Raw genomic sequence first — 22,118 nt, forward strand, 5'->3', positions numbered from 1 at the left:
GTGATGAATTGTTCTTAACCACTAAGGAAAGGACAAGAAGTAATGGGCCTAAATTGCAGCAATAGAGATTCAGACATTAGGATTCTAACTGTAAGGATCATTAAGCACTGGACCAAATTACCTAGGGAGATTGTAGAATCTCTGTCAGTGGAAGTTTTTAAGAGCAGGTTAGACAAACACCCGTCAGCGATGGTCTAGATAAACTTAGTCCTGCATCAGTGCAAGGAACTGTACTATCAGGGACCCTTCCAATGCTATATTTCTATGATTTCTTCTTGCTTTAATCTGTAGTCTTCAACCATGTTTCCATTGCAGCCAATCTGTGAGCAATAGCTGGCAAACAGTTGCTAATCATGTAAAGACAACACTCTACACTTTAAGAGGATTGCGACCCAATACAATCTACCTGTTTATGGTGAGAGCAATCAACTCACAAGGTCTGAGTGACCCCAGTCCTATGTCAGATCCTGTCCGCACACAAGGTAATGTCAATCATTAATTGTTCATGTGATCTTCAGCTGTATACAGGACTTCTCCTTGAATGACTTGATAATAGAAAGAAGGGTGGGAAATCTCTGAAAATTGGGCCAGTTTAGTTCAGCTGCTTTGAATCACTCTGGTAACTCAAAACACTGTAAACCCACCTCAACCAGTGGGGAGGTGATAAACCCCAGTTTAATTCCCTGCTGCACTACAGACATTTTGTATAATCTTAGACAAGTCACTTAAGGCCAGATTTGTAAAGGTTTTGAGGTGCCTAAAGATGCAGATAGATGTCTAGCAGAATTTTCAAAAGCACCTAGATGCCCAACTGACATTGGGTTCCACTAGATTCCTGTCTGCATCTTTTGGTGCCTTAATACCATAACAAATCTGGCCCTTAGTCTCTCTGTGCCTCAGTTCACCATCTGTAAAATGGGGATAGTAGCACTTCCCTTTCTCAGAGGGTTTTTGTGAGGATAAATATATTCAAGATCACGAGGCACTCAAACACTGTGTTAATGGGGGACATATAAGTATGATACAAAGATGGAAGCCCAGTTTACAGCTAATTTTCATCACCAGAGTGGCTCAAAGCAGCCAGAGTATATGAATCAATCTGGCCCAGTATTTCTGCAGAGAATCAATGTGAATCTAATTCATGCTGAGAATTATTTTAAAAGATATTCTGAGACACATGTGTGTGTGTGCATTTACATATTTTATGTTCTCTACATTCATCCACCGAATACTAAACTAAAAAGTATGGCCTAAATAGGACTTCTCAACTATAGGACAGCTGGTGCAATTAGATGAAGATGGCCTGATCCTCCATTGCCTCCCATCTCTTACACCTGTACAGAAAGGATGTGAAATGCTGACAAATCAGAATGGTTGTTTTATACCCAATTTACTCTCACTATGCTCAGTCTAAATGAATATGGTGAAAATGGACAAGCTTCTCTGTGGAGCACAGAGTGTGGCATAGCTTTGTCAATGCATTGACCAAATTCTGCATCCCACATTGGAAAACAGTTATGAACAATTGTTTAATCAGATGTATTCCTGTTCACAGATGATTCAGAGTAATCTCCTACGATTCATTTACAGAAAGGTCTTTTCCTTGCCTTGTATGGTTGTGCAGTGAGGCAAGAAGGGTGTACACAGCTTCTCTACCCCTGCAGAGTCACCCAGAGTAGTAGCCACAGCAGTTGTGGGAGACCCTAGGCTCCTCTCTGCAAAGGGGCAGGGATGGGTGAGAACAGATGAGGAGTGAGCAGAGGCTTGGTTTTTAAAGGTCTTGTTCCAAATTTTTGCTCCCCACCCCCACTGCATCAAGGAGACTCCAGGTGGGATTCTGCTCCCCAAAGCAGCATGCTTCCCATCAGTTCCCCTGGGAATGTGCGGCTGTGCATCAGCCCTGACTCTAAACTCCATGCTCATAGCACAATCTAGCTCTTAAGAACACTCACGTTCCACATCTTTACATCTGACATACTGACAAGAGATTTGATTTCAGCAAAAACAGTTCTTTTTATTAGCTTCAGGACATGTTGTAGTTTCCATTTCCACAAGCTGTTCACCAGCCCACACACGCTGCAACATGTAGAGTATGTATAGCTCTTTGATACCTTACCGTTTAGTGGAATTAAATCATAAAATCAATTGAGAATTAGCATAATGTTCTTGTGTGATTTCTAATAATGCTTGGATTCAACTCAGCCTCACAAAGGAAGCTGACACACAGTAAAAAGCCTGTTCATACTAGCCATTGCAAAGTAAAGAAGCCAATTAAAGCAATGATACATTATATTAATTCGCAACAGGTATCCATGATAACTTTTATATCTTAAAATTTGGCTTCATTAAATAAAAATATGGCAAATAGCATGCAGGGTATACTGGGCAAATTTACAGCATTGAATTGCAAATCCTTACACTGAGCAAGAATTCCTCAGGCTACTAAGAGCACTACTGATCACTTTGTATGTTTAAAAACCATATATGCAGGAACACTCTTGAATAATATTGAAATAATACACTCTAAATAAAACACTTCAAAACATACTAGATTCATTGGGAGCTACTAGTTGTCGAGGTCATGCTAAAATAAAGTCCTTTGTAACTTCCAAATAAATATATGGTTCTCTCTGGCGTGTTGGTCACCCAGAAGATGTCTAGCAAACATGACTTGAGGCTAGCCCTCCCATTCCAAGGAGCTCTCAAACACCATATTGTCGTTTGGCTTCTGTCACGAGGTCTTTTATCTGATATATCTTATTTCTGGGCAACCCTAATTGCCATACCTTTCAGGATGGCTTGGGTCTGATTTGTTCTCTCCTTCCTGGATTACCCTGCTCTGGTCTAACTTCTCTATGGCCAGTGCCAAGTTTTTCAGTGTCATGAACATTGTTTTGCATATTGAACAAATATTGTTCAAACATAAAATATGTTTTGCATATTGAACAAAGTTTCAATTTCAGTGGCTCCCCTGGCTCCTGTGCCACCCTCTTCTATCCCAAACTCCCTTTCCCAAGCTCATCCAACCAGCCAAAAGTGTCTCTAGCTGTGAGCCTGCTGGGAAGTACAGAAGTGTAGCCTCCCACCTGCACTAGTTATCAGGTCTCCTTCTAGGATAAATTCCACTGGGGCAGGGGCTCTCAGCTAGCATGACAGGGACTATGAAGCTCCTAAGATTTCCAGGAGAGTAGCTCCCGCCGGCACGTGGCATGCCACGTGGCATGGAACAGTCCAATCACATCTAGCTAATAGTTGCACATTATGAAATTTTTATTTTCTATTTTTTTCATCATAAAGCCTAGGGAATTCCTTTTACAGATATATTAAGAAAGCATAAAAAATGTACAATTAATCACTTGAAATCAAACAATGACTCTGCCCCTTTGTGGCTCTAGGGTACTTTTTCATCACACAGTCACACCTAATTTCACAAATAAATAGAATATCACACAGTATTCTTCTACAGCTTTATATACAAATGAGTAGCATCTTGTTGGTCACTGCACTACTCTGCATAGGACAGACAAATCGATTAAACAAGTTTACATGAAAATCACATGCACAAAGACTGCTCCAGAAAAATTATACCAACATCCTATGGTGTGGTTTGGTTAAACAAATTATATTGGAATGAGTTTGGAAAAGCTGCCTTACTTATGAGTTGGAAAGCATTTTATTTGTCAACGGCTAGGTATTTTGCAGAAAAAAAATATTTTAACATGTTTCAGAGAGAAATATTTATTGACACTGTATTTCACTTCCCTCATCTGTAAAGCCACATATGCTTGGTGCTATGAATCCAACGACATAGGGTTCAGTGACAGAGGAACACAATAACTAATGTAATTTTAGAAACCTAAAGAACATTTTCTATACCTAACAATGGCATGATTTGAAGATACAGTATCCTGGGATCTTCCTGGGCTAGAGCTTTCCCACTGGGACTTTCCCTGTCCCAGCAGCATAAAGCTCTCATCTCTAGCCTTAAATAATTGAGAGACTTAAAGTTGTTACTGGTCTCAGATTTACTATTTCCTGCCCTGCACATCAGGTGAATGTAATTCTGGGAGAGAAGGACATATTTCTCACTCAGGTTGATTTTGAAAAATGCAGCTATCTGAAGTTGCTGGATGTTTAGAATGCAGTCCTTGGGAAGATGGATAAGTGGGCAGAATGCTGATATGGAAGTTAAAGTTGCATGCAAAATGCAATTAATCACATGGATAACACTACCACATGTAGGTTCTTGTGTTTGTCTGTATAATGTACAATATCACATATGTAGTGGTGATATCCCTCTGTAGCTCTAATTAGTACATTTTTTGAGTTTATGGACATTTGTCCATATTAAAAAAAATACACACTGTATACATGGTATATTTTTACCCTCCCAAAGGGAATATAATCATAGGACGCTGTTGGTTCTGTACCATAGATAGAGAATAATATGTTCTAAGATGTAATCATGTGTGGCTATGGGAATTGTTTTATACTAAGTATAAAAGTGTTTTGTAGTTAGTATAAGTTACCTTTCAATAAACAAGTCTGAGTTGCTCTGTTACAGATTTATCTTAATATCTGCCTGTCTTTTTCTTTTTCACTCACTTTGAATAGGCATATTTTGCTTAGCACACCACTTCTGTACCATTGCTAACTTTTCCATATATGGATTATATTCCCTTTGGATTATATTCACACATTTGAAAGTCAATAGAAAGCCTGTGTAAATAGAGTATCTTTGGTGAATCAAAACCCATAATATTGCTGGAAATATGAAGCTGAAATCTGGACTATGAAAACTAGATTTTGATCTAAATCCTGAGGACTGAGGTATCTGAGACATGCTTTGAATGTTTTTCTTTTTTAAGAGCAGTATTATCTCTACTTTACAATAATGTTTTTTCTATTAAGAGAACAAAGGGCCACATATTACTCTCCCATACATGAACCCATCAAACAGAAAAAATGCCACATTGTTTGAGTCTTCCCTTTGTGAGGGGAGGAGTTTGAGGCAGCATATATGGGGAAGTAGGTGTGGTCAGTTAAACCAGTGGCTCCAGCGGATCATCTGGGAAATCTGAGCAGAACTCATGTATGCTCATCCACTTTGTAGCAGGCCTCTTGGCCCTCTTTCTCTTCTAGGAGCATAACTTTTGTGAAGTAATTGAATCTGAGCACCCTGCCTGTGCCCCAACTCCCTGCCCTTCATGGACTAAAGCAGACACCATAGTGATGGTTTCCAGTAGCAGTAACTCCTACATGGATTACCACTGGGAATTCTGTGGTGTGCAGATGGACGTGTGCCATGTTCAGTGGCTCCTCTCTGACTCTTAACCCAGAATAACACCTCAAACCCCCCAGAGTACTAGTGCATCTCTTGGGAGGAATCCTCAATTCTTTCCAAGGGCGAGTTTGTGAAGAATGTGGTGAAGATGCACTACTCCTTTCATAGCCCTAGAGAGGTATCTATGATGACTTGCTCCCCTTCATGCTATGTTGTGGAGAGGAATATGAGGCCCAATATTTGAATATGTGGAATTTTGAAAACATTGAGACAGAGAAGTGTTTCTCACAGTGCTGCATACTAGGGAGCCAATTCCCCCGCACTGGATCCACACACAGAAAGCCACTTGTCTGAGAAGAAGGGTGATTCAGTCATCTCTTCAGCACTGACCTAGCAGATCCTTCTCCAGATGGTCAGGGGCCTGTTCTTAGGGATGGGATGCAGATGAGTAGTCTCAGAGGAAATGTGAATAGGATGGGGAATGGGTGGGTAGACCAGAGGCAAGACTAGAGGGATTCACATTTTGAGGCCACACACAGAAAAGACAATACAGTTTCAGGTTGCATAACTTTTTCTACATAGCGCCATGGAAATGCTTGAGGGCCACTATTGGCAGGGAGCAGAGCCAGATTGCTGTGATGTGATGGAGCCTCCACACAGAATGCCCTGGCCTTACACAGAGCCACTTGGAACCTACCTGGTTTCAGGTGGGGGAATCCATGTTTTCCTTCCCCACCCTCCTGCTGAAGGCATGATTTGGACTAATCTCTGCAAGGTAATCCTTGTGGAAGTTTTCTCCGATGTCTTTTTTATGTGAGAAGGGGCAATTTGACCTCACAACTTTATCCCGTTTTCAGATATGAACACCTGGAAAATGTATACATTTTCTGTAGCAGAATAGGCTTACATAACAGGAAATTGCTATTTTTAGTATGGTTCCCTGGCTTCTCTCACTTTCTAACTCTCATGGTGTCAAACTGAAAAGGAGAGGAAATTGAAATGCATATTGAAAAGGAGGGAAAATTTGAAGAAGCATAATGAGTGTAACATACACAGTTTAAAAACAGGCCAATGTACATATTCAGCTTCTGCAATATCATTTGCTTAAATTATACAAACTAGCTGTGTTCTAGACCTGCAGGAACACTGGCACGTGAAGACTATTATCATCTGAATATTTCAAAGCATGTGAATATGGCATCTCACCATTCACTCACTAGCTGCTAGGGAAAATAATGTTTTAAATGACTATTTGGGCTAGATAGGAATGTTTTCTAATTGCCTAAGTAATAGAACATGTGGTGTTTGTTTATGGCAGTGAATGCTTTTCAGGGTTCATAGTTCAATCTTATCTGCTGCATTGTTTTTGAAAGTGATACAAACTAAGACTATTTTAACCCAGTACATTATATTTTCCAGTCCTCCTAATGAATTAATGATACAAGTGAGGCTTCTTATTAAAATAATAATTTTGTGTCTGTGGTTGGCCTGGCAGATATCAGCCCACCAGCACAAGGTGTGGATCACAGGCAAGTCCAGAAAGAGCTAGGAGACGTCATTGTACGGCTACATAATCCTGTTGTGCTGACACCCACTACGGTTCAAGTCACCTGGACAGTAAGACTTCTCTAATTGCTACCTTTCATTGACAGCTTTAATCTTGTTTACTTGTCCCTGCAATTCTTTCTCAGCCCTGAAAAACCCAAGTCTGACCTTAGGACAAGTGGGCCCAGATAAGCTAACATTGTACAGACAATGAACAACGTGCTAAAGGAATGGAGTATTTCTTTTTTCCCCGCTCTTTCTTTGTGTCTATCTGTCTTTGTTAAAGTCAATCAGGTTCAGAAGCTTCACATGTAGGACAAAGCATGTTAACTGACTGACAGAGAGGATCTTTTTAGCAGAATGTGTCTCAACCCATAATGCAAAAATGTGACTGATCCTTACACTATTCTTCAGTGTGTAAACTGAGTGTAATAAGCAAAATTAAGTTTCAGAATTAGGATAAATTGATGTTTTCATAATCTCTCTCTGCTTCAATCCATGGGGACCTCCCACCACAATACCCCATTATCTGTTAAGCTTTACTTGCAATAATGATCTTCCTACAAGGCACTTGTGGACAGATGTGCATGCTGATAATACATGGTGTAAGTAAGTAATGGTATTTCATTCTATAGCACAAGCTCTAACTTCACCTGATGGATTATGGAAGGCCTGAATCTCTTTGACATTACCTACAATATCTCTGTTTAAGAAGTCAGATTATTGGGTTAGAGCTCCCAAGGACTAAGTTTATAGTATGTAGCTTTCAAAATGCTACATTTCTTTTCCTGGCACTTCAGGGAAGGGATTTGTAACCATAGAAGCAGAGATTTTCTAGGGCACTACACACCACAAATGAGTACTTCATTCTTCAGGCATTTACCCTGTGGAGGGGAATACCAGAGAGGGGAGAGTGAACTAAGCACCACAGTAGCGCATAGGGCTTGAATTATTATTTTATATATTCTGCCGCAGGGATCCAGGCAGTGGTCACAGTATTTTTTGTTTACATATGCAGTGTCACTACAGCCAGCAGCTAATGACTATAAAAGAGAAGAGGTGTCTCAGAAGATGAGACGTGTGTATGTGGAGGGGAGGGCGGGGGGGGGGGGCGGTGCATGGTGAATTTTGCAGCACTGATGTAAGGGTTATTGCCTTTGCACTGCGGAGCTTGGCTTGGTGGGGACTCAGATCTAGGGCCCTACCAAATTCACAGCCATGAAAAATGCATCACGGACCATGAAATATTGTCTCCCCCTGTGAAATCTGGTCTTTTGAGTGCTTTTACCCTGGACTATAGAGATTTCACAGGGGAGACCAGCGTTTCTCAAATGGGGGGTCCTGATTCAAAAAGGGGTTGCGGGCAGGAGGGCTGGGCGTGGTGGCAAGGCTATTTTAGGAAGGTCACAGAATTGCCACCCTTACTTCTGCCCTGCCATCAGAACTGGAAGGTGGTGGCCATCGTCCGGCTGCCAGTTCTGAAGGTAGCACCCCACCAGCAGCAGGGCAGAAGTAAGGGTAGCAATACCATACCATGCCACCCTTACTTCTGCAATGCTGCCTTTAGAGCTGGGCGGCCAAAGAGTGGCACCTACTGACCGAGGGCCTAGCTCTGAAGGCAGCAGCAGAACAGAAGTAAGGGTGGCAATACCGTACCATGCCACCCTTACTTCTGCGCTGCTGCTGGCAGCGGCTCTGCCTTCAGAGCTGGGCTCCCGGCCAGCAGCCACCGATCTCTGGCGAGTCAGCTCTGAACACAGCGCCGACGCCAGCAGCAGCGCAGAAGTAAGCGTAGCAGTACTGCAACCCCCCTACAATAACCCTTTGACACCTCCCCCCTCCCACACACACACACAAATTCTTTTTGGATCAGGATCCCTACAATTATAACACTGTGGAATTTTGGATTTAAATAGCTGAAATCATGAAATTAACGATTTTTCAAATCTTATGACCATGAAATTGACCAAAATGGACCATGAATTTGGTAGGGCCCTACTCATGCCGCATCCCTGTTCATACGGGTCTGGGGTGGGGGGAGGACAGAGACAGGCTTGGAATAGAATGGGGAGTTCACTGACCTTCCTTTTTCAGAGGAATATAGGAAATGTTTCACTGCATCTCAAAGGCTGGGAATGGGGGAACCCATTTATCTCCAGTCCTCACATAATGCCTTTGTAACAAGCCCTGCTAGTCTGGATTGGCACAGGGGGAGAATTTATGCCTAAACAGGGCAGTTAGTACCCTCATGCATATGATCCACAGAGCCAGGTGTTACAGAGGGGTACTGGACCAGGTTGTATGGTCACCAATCTGTTGAAAGTGGATCCAGTTGAAGTGTCTGATGTGCTTCAAAGACAATTGGGTCTGGTCAGAGTCTAGTCACTGTTCTCAGCTCTGGCCCTGTAAGGGGCTTTTCGAGGCTCAGACTTTTTCTGACACTCTTCTTTGGGATGTGGGACTTTGCAGTCCAGCCACTCTGGACTCCCCAGAGCTCTGCCTCGTGAAACCCCCAAGTGGTTACACTGCTTCCCCAGAGCGCCACCAATGTTGCGGTCACACTGGGTTTCTAGTCTAACCCCTTCAGGGACAACGTGGCTGTAAAGCAAGGAACACGATATAAGCAAAGAAATTTCTTAACCATGCACCTTTACTCCAGAAATTTACAGACCTTAGTCTGAAGAACAACAAATATCCTCAGACACATCCTCATCATTTAAGAGCCCCACCTCTTCTGTGAGTCTGAAGTCTCTTAGCATTTCAGGCTGGGTGGAGTCTCTCCTGCCCTCTCTCTCTTCAGCCAGTCCTGCTTACATGTGGCGATGGCTGGCCTCCAACTCAGAGCAGCAGCTCTTCTTAAATAAAATCTCTGTCTCCTTTTGCCACGTGCTCAGCTAGCCCCTCTCTCAGTAAGGCACCTATGCAGAAAACCCTTTGTTCCATGGGGGTGGGTCAGTAGTTAATCATTCAAAGTTGATAGCCCCAGTTGGTAGTCCCCTTGGCTTCTAGAAAAAAGAAAAGGAGTACTTGTGGCACCTTAGAGACTAACCAATTTATTTGAGCATAAGCTTTCGTGAGCTACAGCTCACTTCATCGGATGTAGCTCACGAAAGCTTATGCTCAAATAAATTGGTTAGTCTCTAAGGTGCCACAAGTACTCCTTTTCTTTTTGTGAATACAGACTAACATGGCTGCTACTCTGAAACCCTTGGCTTCTGTGTAATCGTCCTTCAGTGAAATGTCAAGAGCCTTTCCTGGGCAGCATAGCTATCAGGAATGCATTTAAACAGGCTTGCCTTGGGCAAGGTTAGATGTGTTCATCAAATACAAAATGGAGGTTCTAGTAAAATAGGGCTTCTGAATACAAAATGGAGTGCAGTTTGAGCCAGACACACTCATTCTTTCCACCAGGAAGAAATGAAATAATGTGAACAAACTCTCACATTGGTGCCTTCCCTGTTTTTCATAAGAAAAATATATTTTTTTATGATTTATAATATCAGATTTTTTGCTAGATCCCTTGACGTGAAAAGCAGTAACCCTACACCATCTAACAAGCACACAGTGCCCACCAGTGATACATCAGAATTGCCCTAAGGAAGGAAGAGATTGGGGAGCGTGTGTGTGTGTGGGGGGGGGGAGTTAGCGCTGCTAATTAGAAAGTTTCTAGCAATCAAGACAAAACCATTTAATTAATCACAGTCTCCGGGATAGTAACCACACTATTCAGAGAGTAAAGCCAACTTTATTAATGTAACATAAAGATCCAGCAGAGCTAGCATCCAAAAGGAGACAGATACCAAAAGAATGATGACTCTTTCCCTTTTCGAAATTCCTGTTTGGAATTCAAATGCTTTGCTAGGTGATAGACCACCTAGATACCTTTCTACCATTCTGACTGCTGGCAAACTGGCGTCAGTCACTCCCCTTCTTTCAGTTCTGTTGTTACAGGTTTTTAAAATTATTCTGAAATTGTCTCTTCTGTTCCAAATCAGGACTTGAAATTCCAGAAATATTTTCCAGAAATAACAACTGTGTGATTTGCAAACTTTATATATATATATTGCATTCAAATATCTATGTCAAAAGAAGTCTGAAACTGTAAAATTAAGCCCTCAAAAGTTAGGAAATGGCAGAATTAAAGTCACCCTGGCAACTTACTTTGCCCCCTGATACAAGCTTTAATTACATGGTCACAGAGTATTTTTTCCACAGGACCCCTGCCTCATTCAGTGAATGGGTAGTTGTTCAATATTTCTTTTTATCTTCTTTATTCAAAGAATGCCCCCAGGCTTTATTTAATGCACACCATCCAAACCCTGTACCGAATACAAAATTATTAATTTCCTCCTGGGTGCTGCTATAGTGCTCTCACCATAGTATCTGAGTGCTTCACAAACATTAATTAATTTATTTTCACAACATGCCTGTGAGATTAGATGGTATCTTTATCTCCATTATATACATGGGGAATTGAGACACACAAGATATTGAAGCCAAAATTATCAAAAGTGTCCACTAATTTTGTGGGCTTAACTTGAAACACCTTTGTACCTGATTTTTCAGAGTGTATATAATTTTTATACATTCAAAGCACAGCTCCAGTTGACTTCAATTTTAGTTGTGAGGGCTCAGCACTAATACATGTCCCATGTGTGGTTGTTTGGGTACCCAGAAATTGAGGAACCTGCCAGGAGTGGCCAACCGTGAAAATTCTTGTAAGGTACCTCTCCAACATCATAAAGGAGCTCTGTGGCAGAGGCACAGATAGAATCCGAATCCAAATCCCCAGGGTAGCATTCAGCTTTCTTTAACCATGAGACCCTTCTTTATCTTCCTGCAATCCCTTGCCTCATTCATTACACACCTTCCACCTTCTGCATCAGATAAAGCAGGGGTCCTATAGACAACAGTTTCCTTCACTACAAAACCCTGAATCATCCTCAGAGCAGGTCCATCCTGTGCACTGAATGAGGCAGATGTCAGGTGAAAAAAATAGTATATGATCAAGTAATTAAAGACTGTAAAGAGGCCCAAATTAAGCTTGCCCAGGAGGCAACCTTATTTCTGGCTTTTCCTAACTGTTCAGTACTTGACTTTGGATGTAATTATTAATTAATTTTAAAACAAATGCAAAAAAAATCTATAATGTGGAACCATATGGATCCTCAATTTAGGGCATCAACAGGGTATCACCTTTACCTCCACACATCTACCGTTTGAGCTAGGGGAATTACTAGTAGCATTAGAAAAGACTCTTATCCTATGTAGATATCAGCCGCTAGAGGGGAGTGAGATACACACTTGGTCAGTAAATTTCACATCTATTTGCTAACAGAAGAGGAATGCGGAGATTCAGGACTCCTGGGTTCAATTCCAGGGCCTGGAGGGGAGTGTGTTCTAACGATTATAGACCCTTCTGCCTTGTGCCTCCAGCCTATCTCTGTTCCTCTCTGCTCCCCCACCCCAGCTCCCTGTGCTCTGCCCTCCCCTCTCTGTGCCTATCTAGCAATCCCTAACCCTTCACTTCTGTTCCCCACTCCCTCTCCAATCAACCCCCTGATACCACTTCCTTCCACCCTCCCCCTTTACAAAGATCTAGCCTCTCTTCCCTCCTCCCAGCTCCTGCCCTCTTTCTCCTCTGCATCTAGCCCACCTTCCATGCCCTGGCTACTGCCCCACTCTACTCTGGCTCCTATCCACTCCCTCCTGGTTCCTGCCTCCCTCTCCCTCTTCTCCTATTTATCCCACCATCCTGACCCCTACCCTTCATTCCTACTACAACAGTCCCCCGTCCCCTCTACTTCTGTATATACCCTCCAATCCCTCTCCTTCCTCTTCGCTCCAGTCAACCACTACTATATCCCCCAATGGCTCTTGCCCCCCTCCTCCTTTTATCCTCACCACCCTCTGTCTCCTGCACCCTCCTCTATCCATTTCAAACCCCTCCCCCCCCCCACAAACACTCCATACACCTCTGCCTTCTAGTCAGGTGGCTTCCTCCATCTCTTCCATGTAGGCTGGATTGCAACACAGAGAGCATTGAGAGCCAAAGAGAGACAGTCTCTCTGCTCCCGGTTCCTGTGGCTAGTGCCACTGCAACCCCTGCCAGACAGGAAGCCCAATTTCAGGGAAAGTCCCACTTAGCTCTGTAATTCTGGGTAATAGTATACTCAGTTGCCCTGTAATGGTGGGCACCCACAGTCTTGTTAGCACACAGGAGCTTGGAAATGTTGTACAATGCTGACTGCAGTTGGCATCGTCAAAGAATTTAGCTGCCAATCTCTAACAAGATGTACTGCCCATGTACAAATTGAGATTCTTTTGAAGTCGTAAAAATTGGCCAAACTTGGGTGGCTCTTTTTGTTTTATTTTTTATGAGAACAGTGAAAGGCATGTCCCTGACATCGGGGAAACTCACCTCTCTGCCAAATGTTCAAATCTCTGCTTCATAAGAACGGCCATACTGGGTCAGACCAATTGTCCATCTGATTCACTATCCTGTCTTCTGACAGTCACCAAAGCCAGGTGCTCCAGAGAGAATGACCAGAACAGACAATCACTGAGTGATCCATCCCCCATCGTCCACTCCCAGCTTCTGGCAATTAGAGATTAGGGACACCCAGAATATGGATTGTATCCCTGACCATTTTGGCTAATAGCCATTGATGGTCCTATGTTCCATGGATGTATCTAATTCTAGTTTGAACCCCATTATAGTTTTGGCCCTCACAACATCCCCTTGGCAACGAGTTCCACAGATTTACGTCCATTGTGTGAAGGAAGGATTGGAAGTTCTCAAATAAGCATTTGTATGAATTTTTTAACATGAGCAAATCAATGGATTTTTTTCCTAATCTCGGCCTTGGAAACAGGTGAACCATTTTAGCAGAAACTTTCCAAAAACTTCAATTTGAGTCAGACCTGTGATACGGAGAAATTCATAGAGTTTGGCAATATTATAAGCAACTGAAAACAGGATCTTGTAGTGGATAGGTAACCTTGACAAAAGCTTGCCAGCTCCACCTATAAAGGATCCAAAAGCAAGGGCAGTTAAATTCTGGAATAGGCTTCTAAGGGAGATTGTGGAATCCCCAGCTTTGGAGGTTTTTAAGAACAGATTAGACAAACTCCTGTCAGGAATGGTCTAGGTATACTTGGTCCTGCCTCAGCTCAGGTAGATGGACTAGATAACTTCTCCAAGTCCTTTCTAGCCCTACATTTCTATGAATCTGTGGGACTTAAAGGAGAACTTGTACTGGAGCAAATTTGGAAATGAAAACTTTTAAACAAAGGAATCAGTGTACCTGGGAAGTATTTTTGAGCTTTCTGCTAGGTTTTATTATTACAGATGGGTGAAGAGGGAACATTATCTTTTGTTGTTTTTCAAACTGTTTATTTCCTTTGGTTGCCAAAAAGAAAGTGAAATTATAGGGAATGTACACACACATCTTTAACATTTTGAGTCAGGGTTGTTATAAGAAAACATGTTGGACCTGATCCCACTATGAGCTTTATGCAGATGCATCCCTTACACCTCTAAAGTCTTCAGTAGGGTTCTATACAGGCACTGGGATCTGTCTATGCAGAGTTGACAGTAAAACGGGGCATATTAAGGAAATGTAGCACATGATGTCCCTAACTGAGGCTGTGAGGAGTCAGATTTATGTCTCTTCATGTACACATTTAAGTAACAGAGTTGTACTGGCACAAATATTTGCATAAAGCAAATCTTAAAGTCACAGGCACGAGTATTTGTGGAAACTGAATTTCACATTCCTGTGTGTGACAAAGTTGGATTTTCTGCAATACACTTATGAATGATAAGCCTGGCAGTGACTTACTGGATGAGGGATTACTACCATGTTGGTAAAAAGTGTTAAAAAACTGGCCTCTCTGCAGGGAAGCTAAGCAAAGATCCCAAGTGGTAGAACGAAGGGGAAGGGCACCAGGTGGTTATGTTAGGAGCTGAGCTCAAAGAGATACAAAACACATGCATCTGGAACAAGAGAGAAAGGGACAGAGAGACAGACAGCCAAAATGGATTCCACAACAGCTTTACTGGGTAGAGCCCTGACGTTGGCCAATCTTAACTCTGTCTTCACATTTGCTTCTCTATACTAACCTAGGGGCTTCCCAGTGCTGTTTTCCAGTTGACTAATAAACCCTGCTCTGTTTTGGAAAAGTTTCCTGGTTTCACTGCAAATACTTGCTGAGTTGTGTTGATCCCTGAAGAGGGAAAAAAAAGCTTCTGTTCGGAGACTGTCTCAGTTGGACTTACTGGGCAGAAACAGGAGTGCTGCAGCACAGAGGCTCAGTCTTGGAGGTGCTGAGGCTGTGTGGCCTACCCTTAAGGAAGAGTGGGGCCCCTTGAAACACTGAAGTGATTCCTCCAAAGGACTGTTTAAAATCTAGGAAGAAGCACAGTTCCTGTGCATCCATGACACCATGTGTGTGAGAATTCACATCAGCTGTGCTTGTGTAACACCGACAGACCCCGGTTGTGGGTGCGCAGGATCAAACATGGGACCTATGAAGCTTAGTGCATGAGCCTCTACTGCATGACTAAAAGCCATATGCCTCTTAGCTAAGGCTGTAGAGTATACTCATTAATCTTTCTCTAAGTAGTCTCAGTGCTACTAGATGGGCCAGAGCACCACACCCAGGAGGTGTGTGGGTTACACTTGCACAGTCATATAATAAGAGAATGGAAACTATAGTATGTGACTTGTCTGACTAATCATAACTAGCCAACACAGCATAAATAAATTATGTCCAGTGAGCTGGACATGATTAGAACACATGATTAAAAATGGCAAGACATTGAATAATTTTGAATAACAAATATATTTAAGAAATGGTTGTCTGCTCATGGGTGGCCTGTGACAAGAAGAAGAGCCTTCATGAGTCCAATACATTTTTCATTATGAATTATTTGCTCAGATCTGGTCACCATTGAAGGTGTTTATGATACTTTCTTTTAAAAATGTTCTTTATTGGGGTTTGATTAAATGCCCAAATGAAGATGTCATGTACTCCTTGTACATGGCAGGTTGCATGGCTGCTACTATCATGTCAGGCTTCCATCATGGCTACAGAGCTTCCATCATTTTGAGAGACAGACAAGAGATGTGTTCTCTATGGCAGTGGTTCTCAAATTAGGGGTGCCACTTGTTCAGGGAAAGCCCCTGGCGGGCCGGGCCGGTTTTTTTACCTGCCGCATCCACAGGTTCAGCCAATCATGGCTCCCACTGGCTGCGGTTCGCTGCTCCAGGCCAATGGGGGCTGCGGGAAATGGTGGCCAGCACATCCCTCGGCCTGCACCACTTCCCGCCGCCCCCATTAGCCTGGAGCGGCAAACCCTGGCCAGTGCGAGCTGCGATCGGCTGAACCTGCGGATGCGGCAGGTAAAAAAACCGGCCCGGCCCGCCAGGGGCTTTCCCTGAATAAGCGGCACCCCTGGTTTGAGAACCACTGCTCTATGAGATACATGAATGCATTGCTGCCTATAGCCGTTACCAGCTCAAGTGAGGTATGTTATAAGTGGTGTCACCTAGTGGCTGTACATTATAATATAGTTTGAGCATTCCATTACAGAGGATAAATTTCTAAATGTCAGGAAATGATGAGTAAACTCAGCTGTCTGAAATAATTTGTATATGTAGGTGAAACACATGATGGAAACGTTATACAATTCTGAACAAGATCTCTGCTATTTTACTGGCGTAGGACCTATTTTGCTGATTCTTTTTATGTTTCCCTTCATTTTTCTTTGTAATGGTATCACAGCTCAGCTGATCTATCGAAAAATGGATTTTCCACCCCAGAAAAAAAAAAAACAGATTCCAAAAAAACTTTCATCTCAAATTGGGACCAAAAGCCCAAACATTGATTTTATTTTTTTAAAAAAAACGTATTTTCTGCATTTTTGTTTTTTGTTTCAGGTCAATCAGATTCTTTCATTGTGATGACTTCAGAACATTTTGTTTCAATTTTGACCATTTGTAATTTACATTTTTAAAATTTAAAATGAAACAAAAAGTTGTTTCAAAACAAAAAATTGAAACAATCTGTTCTAAAAATGGCAAAATGGGACTTTTTTACCCTCTCCTTCTCGTGAAATTTTCTCAAAAATGATAGTTTCACAAAAAAAATTGGTTTGGTCTTGATGGCATTTTCCAACAGAAAACTGTTTTGACCAAAAAAAAAAAAAAAAAGATCAGTTCTAATGTGGCACCCTCCTGCTGTTATATCACTTCAAGAATGCAGCTTAATTCCCCTGCCCTGGTCCACTCTGCATTCATACTCTTTTCATGTCTTCTCTTCTGTTTCACAATATTGTTTTCCCTCTCTGCCAAGAGCTCACCTGGTCCCTATAAAGTCTTTTCTGCTCTCTCCAACCCCTGTGCCTTCTGTGGAGTGTTAGAAAGTTGGTTCTGATGATACTAGACAGGTGGATGAACCAGCTGACTGATTCTAATTCATCTGACTGCCCCTCAATCCTCTGCTTTCAGTCACACACTGTGCACAGCATAAGACACGGACTCACACACAGCATGGGAGCTGGGAAGCAAGGAACTGAGAGAGGGAGCCAGCTGGCTGCCCATCCCATAGTTATGCAAGTAAACCCCACGGATTTCAAAGGAGTGGCAGAGATAAGAAATTATGAGCATCCCTTTAAATATTAGGTGCATCCCACTGCAATCCCACTGCAAACTTCAGGAGTAGTGTCTTATGAGTGATTTCAGAGCAGACTAGGATCCTGCATCCAGCCTTTATGGATATTCTGGCCAGGTATGAAACCTGGTGAATTTCCAAGGTTATGGTGAGTTCTTCCTGCTGAATTTGGCACAGATTGAGATGTACAGTAGCCGTGACCAAACTCTCAAGTTATTCCGCCCAGATGGAGAATTGCTATTGGCATAATTATAAGTAGTATCTTATTCAGGATATTCTGAGAGGAGAATTTACATACAAAAGAGTGTCTTTAGACTGCGGCTTAGTGGGCTCGTCCCCAGGAAGCCATAACTACAGGGTTGGCTAAGTGATGAGTTTCTGTGCCATATTTTTAACACCTGAATAGCCTAATAGTATAATCTAATGGGTTTAGAATCCATACAACATTTGGTGGTAATGTGCATAGATCTGGAAAAGGCAGTTTTCTGTTCCATAGAAATGTTTCTGTAACTAGTGCTAATAGTGCACAGAGTGTCACTAGTGTATGTTAGCTGGTCCTATTAGTAGGTAAAACAAACATGTTAGTCCAGTACAAAATCTACTGTTGATTGCCTACCCTGTGTAGAAAACTCTGATTGGTGTTACAGTTATTTCCTCTACTAAATAGTCATCATGACATAGAGATCAATTGTGCCTTTTAAGGCACCACATGATATCAGGGGCAGTGTATAGCAGCAGCCCACCAATAGGTCTGCTAATAGGTTATAAGCCCCTTGAAGGCATATGCACCTTCTAGTTTGAAGGAAGAAAGGTGCCCTTAGATCCACCCCCTCTCCAGCTCTTTGGGGGTGGATAGCATTACTATCTGTACTAGCTAGGAGTAGTCTGTGGCTGGATCCTGTGGAGGACAAGAGAAGGGAAGTGTTTCCTTGTGTCCTCCCTTATCCTCCTTGCATATGATTGTGGGGCCACCCACAGTTTGACCCAAATACGTGACATTAACAGTAAGTCAGGGTGTTTCAGGTGGCAGTGCATAAGCATATACCACAAGTGAAATAATGACACTATAGATGGTGTTTTATTAGTTGCACTATTGAGCGTTTTATAAAATGGTTAGCAAGGTCTTCTGTTCTCAGTATTTAGTAGTATAGTGAATGCCTGTACTACCTCACACTTCAGAATTGAAGATATTTAATGGCTAAAATCTGGTGATCCAAATTAATAGTTATAGTTTCATTGTATGCAGCTTTAGGAGCCTTCAGTTCATTATTAGATGTACTCTGTGTGGGTGGGTTATACACAGCCTACTGATTTCCAGCGTAGTATTTTTTTTTAAATTTTCCCTTTTTGACAACTCTTTGCACCCATCAGTTCTTAAAGATTCAGCCAAAATAAAAAAAAAAAAGTCAAATTAAAAGTTACATTGTATTTTTCTGAAGTGTAGAGAGAAATCTAATTTAAAATTAGTTTTGGATTATTAAACAGCTTAGCCATGTACTACAGTTTAGGTGAAGAGGATGTGTTATAAAGTATGCAAAGGAGTTAATACTGTGTTTTGTAGTAAACGTGAGGTTCATAATGTCTTTACATCTGTAAAACATTTAATTAATGAAAGTCAAACATGGATAAAAACAATTTACCCTGATTTACAGACTCCCTTCATCTGGAAACAGCTGCTTAATGTTCTTCTTAAAAACACAGCTTGATTCTTTCAGTATTAACAAGCTATTATTGTGAGTTATGGTTCTCTTTCAGTGCATAAATTCACTTAAAGTGAATGTAGAAAAGTTTATAAAATGCAAGCTTAATGTTGTTGTAACATATGTAACAAGGTTTTTAACAGTGACAGTTTTGATTAAAGACATTTTTTCTTTGCTCTTGTAAATTAAGATTTCTTCTTGCTTGTTCTGTTTTTTTTAATGTTCTAAGAACTGAAGAACTTAATGACTAGGAAGTGAAGGTATAGTAAAGGTAGTGGAAGTCAGAAGATCTTGGTTTGTGCCTTCAGTATTGGACCCACTTATTTTTGACATAGCCCAAACAAGCATAGCTCTAATTCTGGAAAATCTTTGATGAGTTAGCAAGCTGTCAAGAGGGTGAAGGAAATCGTTCTTGTCAAAACTCAGCTAGGAGACTAGAGTTAACAACCCAGTCAGCTATATGTCCAAACTGACACACAGAATGTGCTGCTTGTATTATTTTCTTTGGCTATTTGCTTGACAACTGCAGAAGTGAAAATCTTCTTTTAGCATGCAACATTTTTGACTGTTAAAAGAGATTAAAATACAAATGTGTGCAAATGTTTCAGTACAGTATAATATCTCAAAGTTATTCGATATGTTACCTTTTTTCCACATAAAAATGCTTGTGGCCACATCAAGATAATACATTTTGAACTATCTTTCTTTCAATTACAAGTAATGTTTATTGTTTTGAAAGACAGGGTAGATTTGTTATATTACTGTATACAACCCTGAACTTGAATTCTGTTTGCATGGCAACAAATTAAATACAAACAACAACAACATTCCATCCCCATCTGATGGCATGAGTGCTTTGTAACTTCAGATGGAAATAGACTGGTTAGTCTAGGAACACAGGAAACAACACATTTTCTTGGTCATTGTTTTTTCTGCATCTGTCTATGTTTATTTTGCTTTCCTGAATATCTCATGAGAGGACCGTCCGTAAGCCAAGTAATGGATTAATAGCTAAAAGCATATAGTACATCTTCAAAGCTTTGTACTTTTCTGAAAATAAATTGTTTTTCCTTTCTTTCTCATATTTCAGCACATCAGTAACCAAGTTAGCTTTAATTCCTTTACATTCAATACTCGTCATGACAAATTGCTAGAAAATTATCTATTTATGATTTTTATTTATGTTATGCTTTGAGATGTAGGTGGTTGTATCATTATATCTAATGGGAAAAAGTAAATGGAACAATGAGAGAGAGATTTACACCACTTTAAAAAAATTAAGTGAAATGACAGTAATCCACAAGAAGTTTTAATTTTAGATTTAAAGGAAGTCAGTAACACAGGCAACTGACTGCTTTGTTGTTTGACATAAACACATCAATACAGTAGGTAGCCTTTTTGGTTTCGTTATTGGATTATGGATCCTGTACTTTAAAACGTGTAGTAATGTGCCAATTAATACCATTTCCAGGTTGACCGCCAATCCCAGTTTATTCAGGGCTATCGAATAATGTATCGCCAAACATCAGGCCTGTCTTCTCCAATGGCATGGCAGAATTTGGATGTGAAAGTCCCCACTGAGCGCAGCGCTGTCCTAGTCAACTTGAAAAAAGGGGTTTCTTATGAAATTAAAGTTCGACCCTATTTCAATGAGTTCCAAGGAATGGATAGTGAATCAAAGTCTGCCCGTACTACTGAAGAAGGTTAGTATAATTGTCGAAAGAAGCAACTGGCTTCCCCATCTTGTCTCAAAGGGGAAATCATTGTGTTCACTGTGAAGACTGTGCAAATAATTTTGTTCTAATTAGTTTCCAAAATGTCTGTACATAATTCACTGAAGATTTCTCTGTGTTGCATGAAAAGCTGGCTTTAGGATTTCACCTAACAATCTATTTGGCTATAATATTTGGTATAATATTATGGGGTCTGAACTGGCCAGTCCTATGCCTCTCTTCTCCAGAAGAGTTAACTTTTGTCTCTTCAGTGTGGGCAGCAAGCAATTTTGGGTTTCTGACACATACTCTGCAACAGCGTTTCCTTTAAAGTATCCAGGCTGCTGGTGCAGCAGACCCTGGTCCATGGTTTGCAAGTAGAGAAACCTTTTGCAGATGACTGAGTAATAATAGCCATTCTTTTCTAAGTGGAAAATAACATAGATGGATGACATGGCTAGGAGAAGATGATGGGTGAAGGACTCCCAATACTGCCTTTAATTAGTGTACAAATTAAGACTAATCCAAGTAGCACACCATTCTTGAAGCAGCTCTCTATGGTGCTAAACACAATGAAACCAGTTGTCCGTTTCTCAGTGTCAGGAAAATATCCTTAAAACTCAGATCAGAACATGCATATGATACAGAAGTAGCAACCATATTATAACACTGAAATGAAGAAACAACCCTCTGTACATCATGCAACATAGATGTATTGTTCTGCTTAGAAAGAGATGCTTTTAGAGTTGTCTGGAGTGTAAAAAGAGGAGAAACTAAGCTGCCTTTGACATAACTATTCCCCTGACCCCAGCTTTTTTTTTTTTAAATCTGCCTGTCTGTTTATCTAATCATCCCTATTTCCATAGTATCTGAGCCACTATTGGCATCTCTTGGATGGTCTTGTAGTCAAACTAAAAGCCTGGAGTCAAGAGATCTGGGTTATCTTCCTGGCTCTGCCACAGACTTCTTTTGAAGCCTTAGGCAAGGAATGTAGGCCAAGGCTTTCCAAATGGGCATCTATTTTTTTAAATCTTGACTGTAATCTTTCTGTGCCAAGGTTTTTTTATCATTCAAATATGGGTCTATATGATTTCCATTACTCACAGGGTGTTGAGGAAGTTAATTCAATAATGATTGCAGCATGCTTTGAGATCTTGGAATGGAACATATCATAGTTGTTGTTGTTGTTATTATTTAGTA

The 22,118-nt window shown here is 41.2% G+C and overlaps 1 protein-coding gene across 19 annotated transcripts in view; it reads left to right on the forward strand.

Moving 5' to 3' along the window:
- The window catches only part of ROBO2 (roundabout guidance receptor 2), a 644,167-nt gene that overhangs the window by 524,856 nt on the left and 97,193 nt on the right, over window positions 1-22,118 (forward strand). For all 19 annotated transcript variants that reach the window (XM_084645672.1, XM_084645685.1, XM_084645684.1 and 16 more), the window contains 3 exons: window positions 316-482; window positions 6,780-6,901; window positions 20,678-20,909. In XM_084645672.1, the coding sequence (XP_084501798.1) occupies window positions 316-482; window positions 6,780-6,901; window positions 20,678-20,909 (521 nt within the window). The remainder of the gene's footprint in view (window positions 1-315; window positions 483-6,779; window positions 6,902-20,677; window positions 20,910-22,118) is intronic.

Source organism: Lepidochelys olivacea (assembly GCF_965140295.1).
Source record: "Lepidochelys olivacea isolate rLepOli2 genome assembly, chromosome: 1".
NCBI classification, from domain to species: Eukaryota; Metazoa; Chordata; order Testudines; family Cheloniidae; genus Lepidochelys; species Lepidochelys olivacea.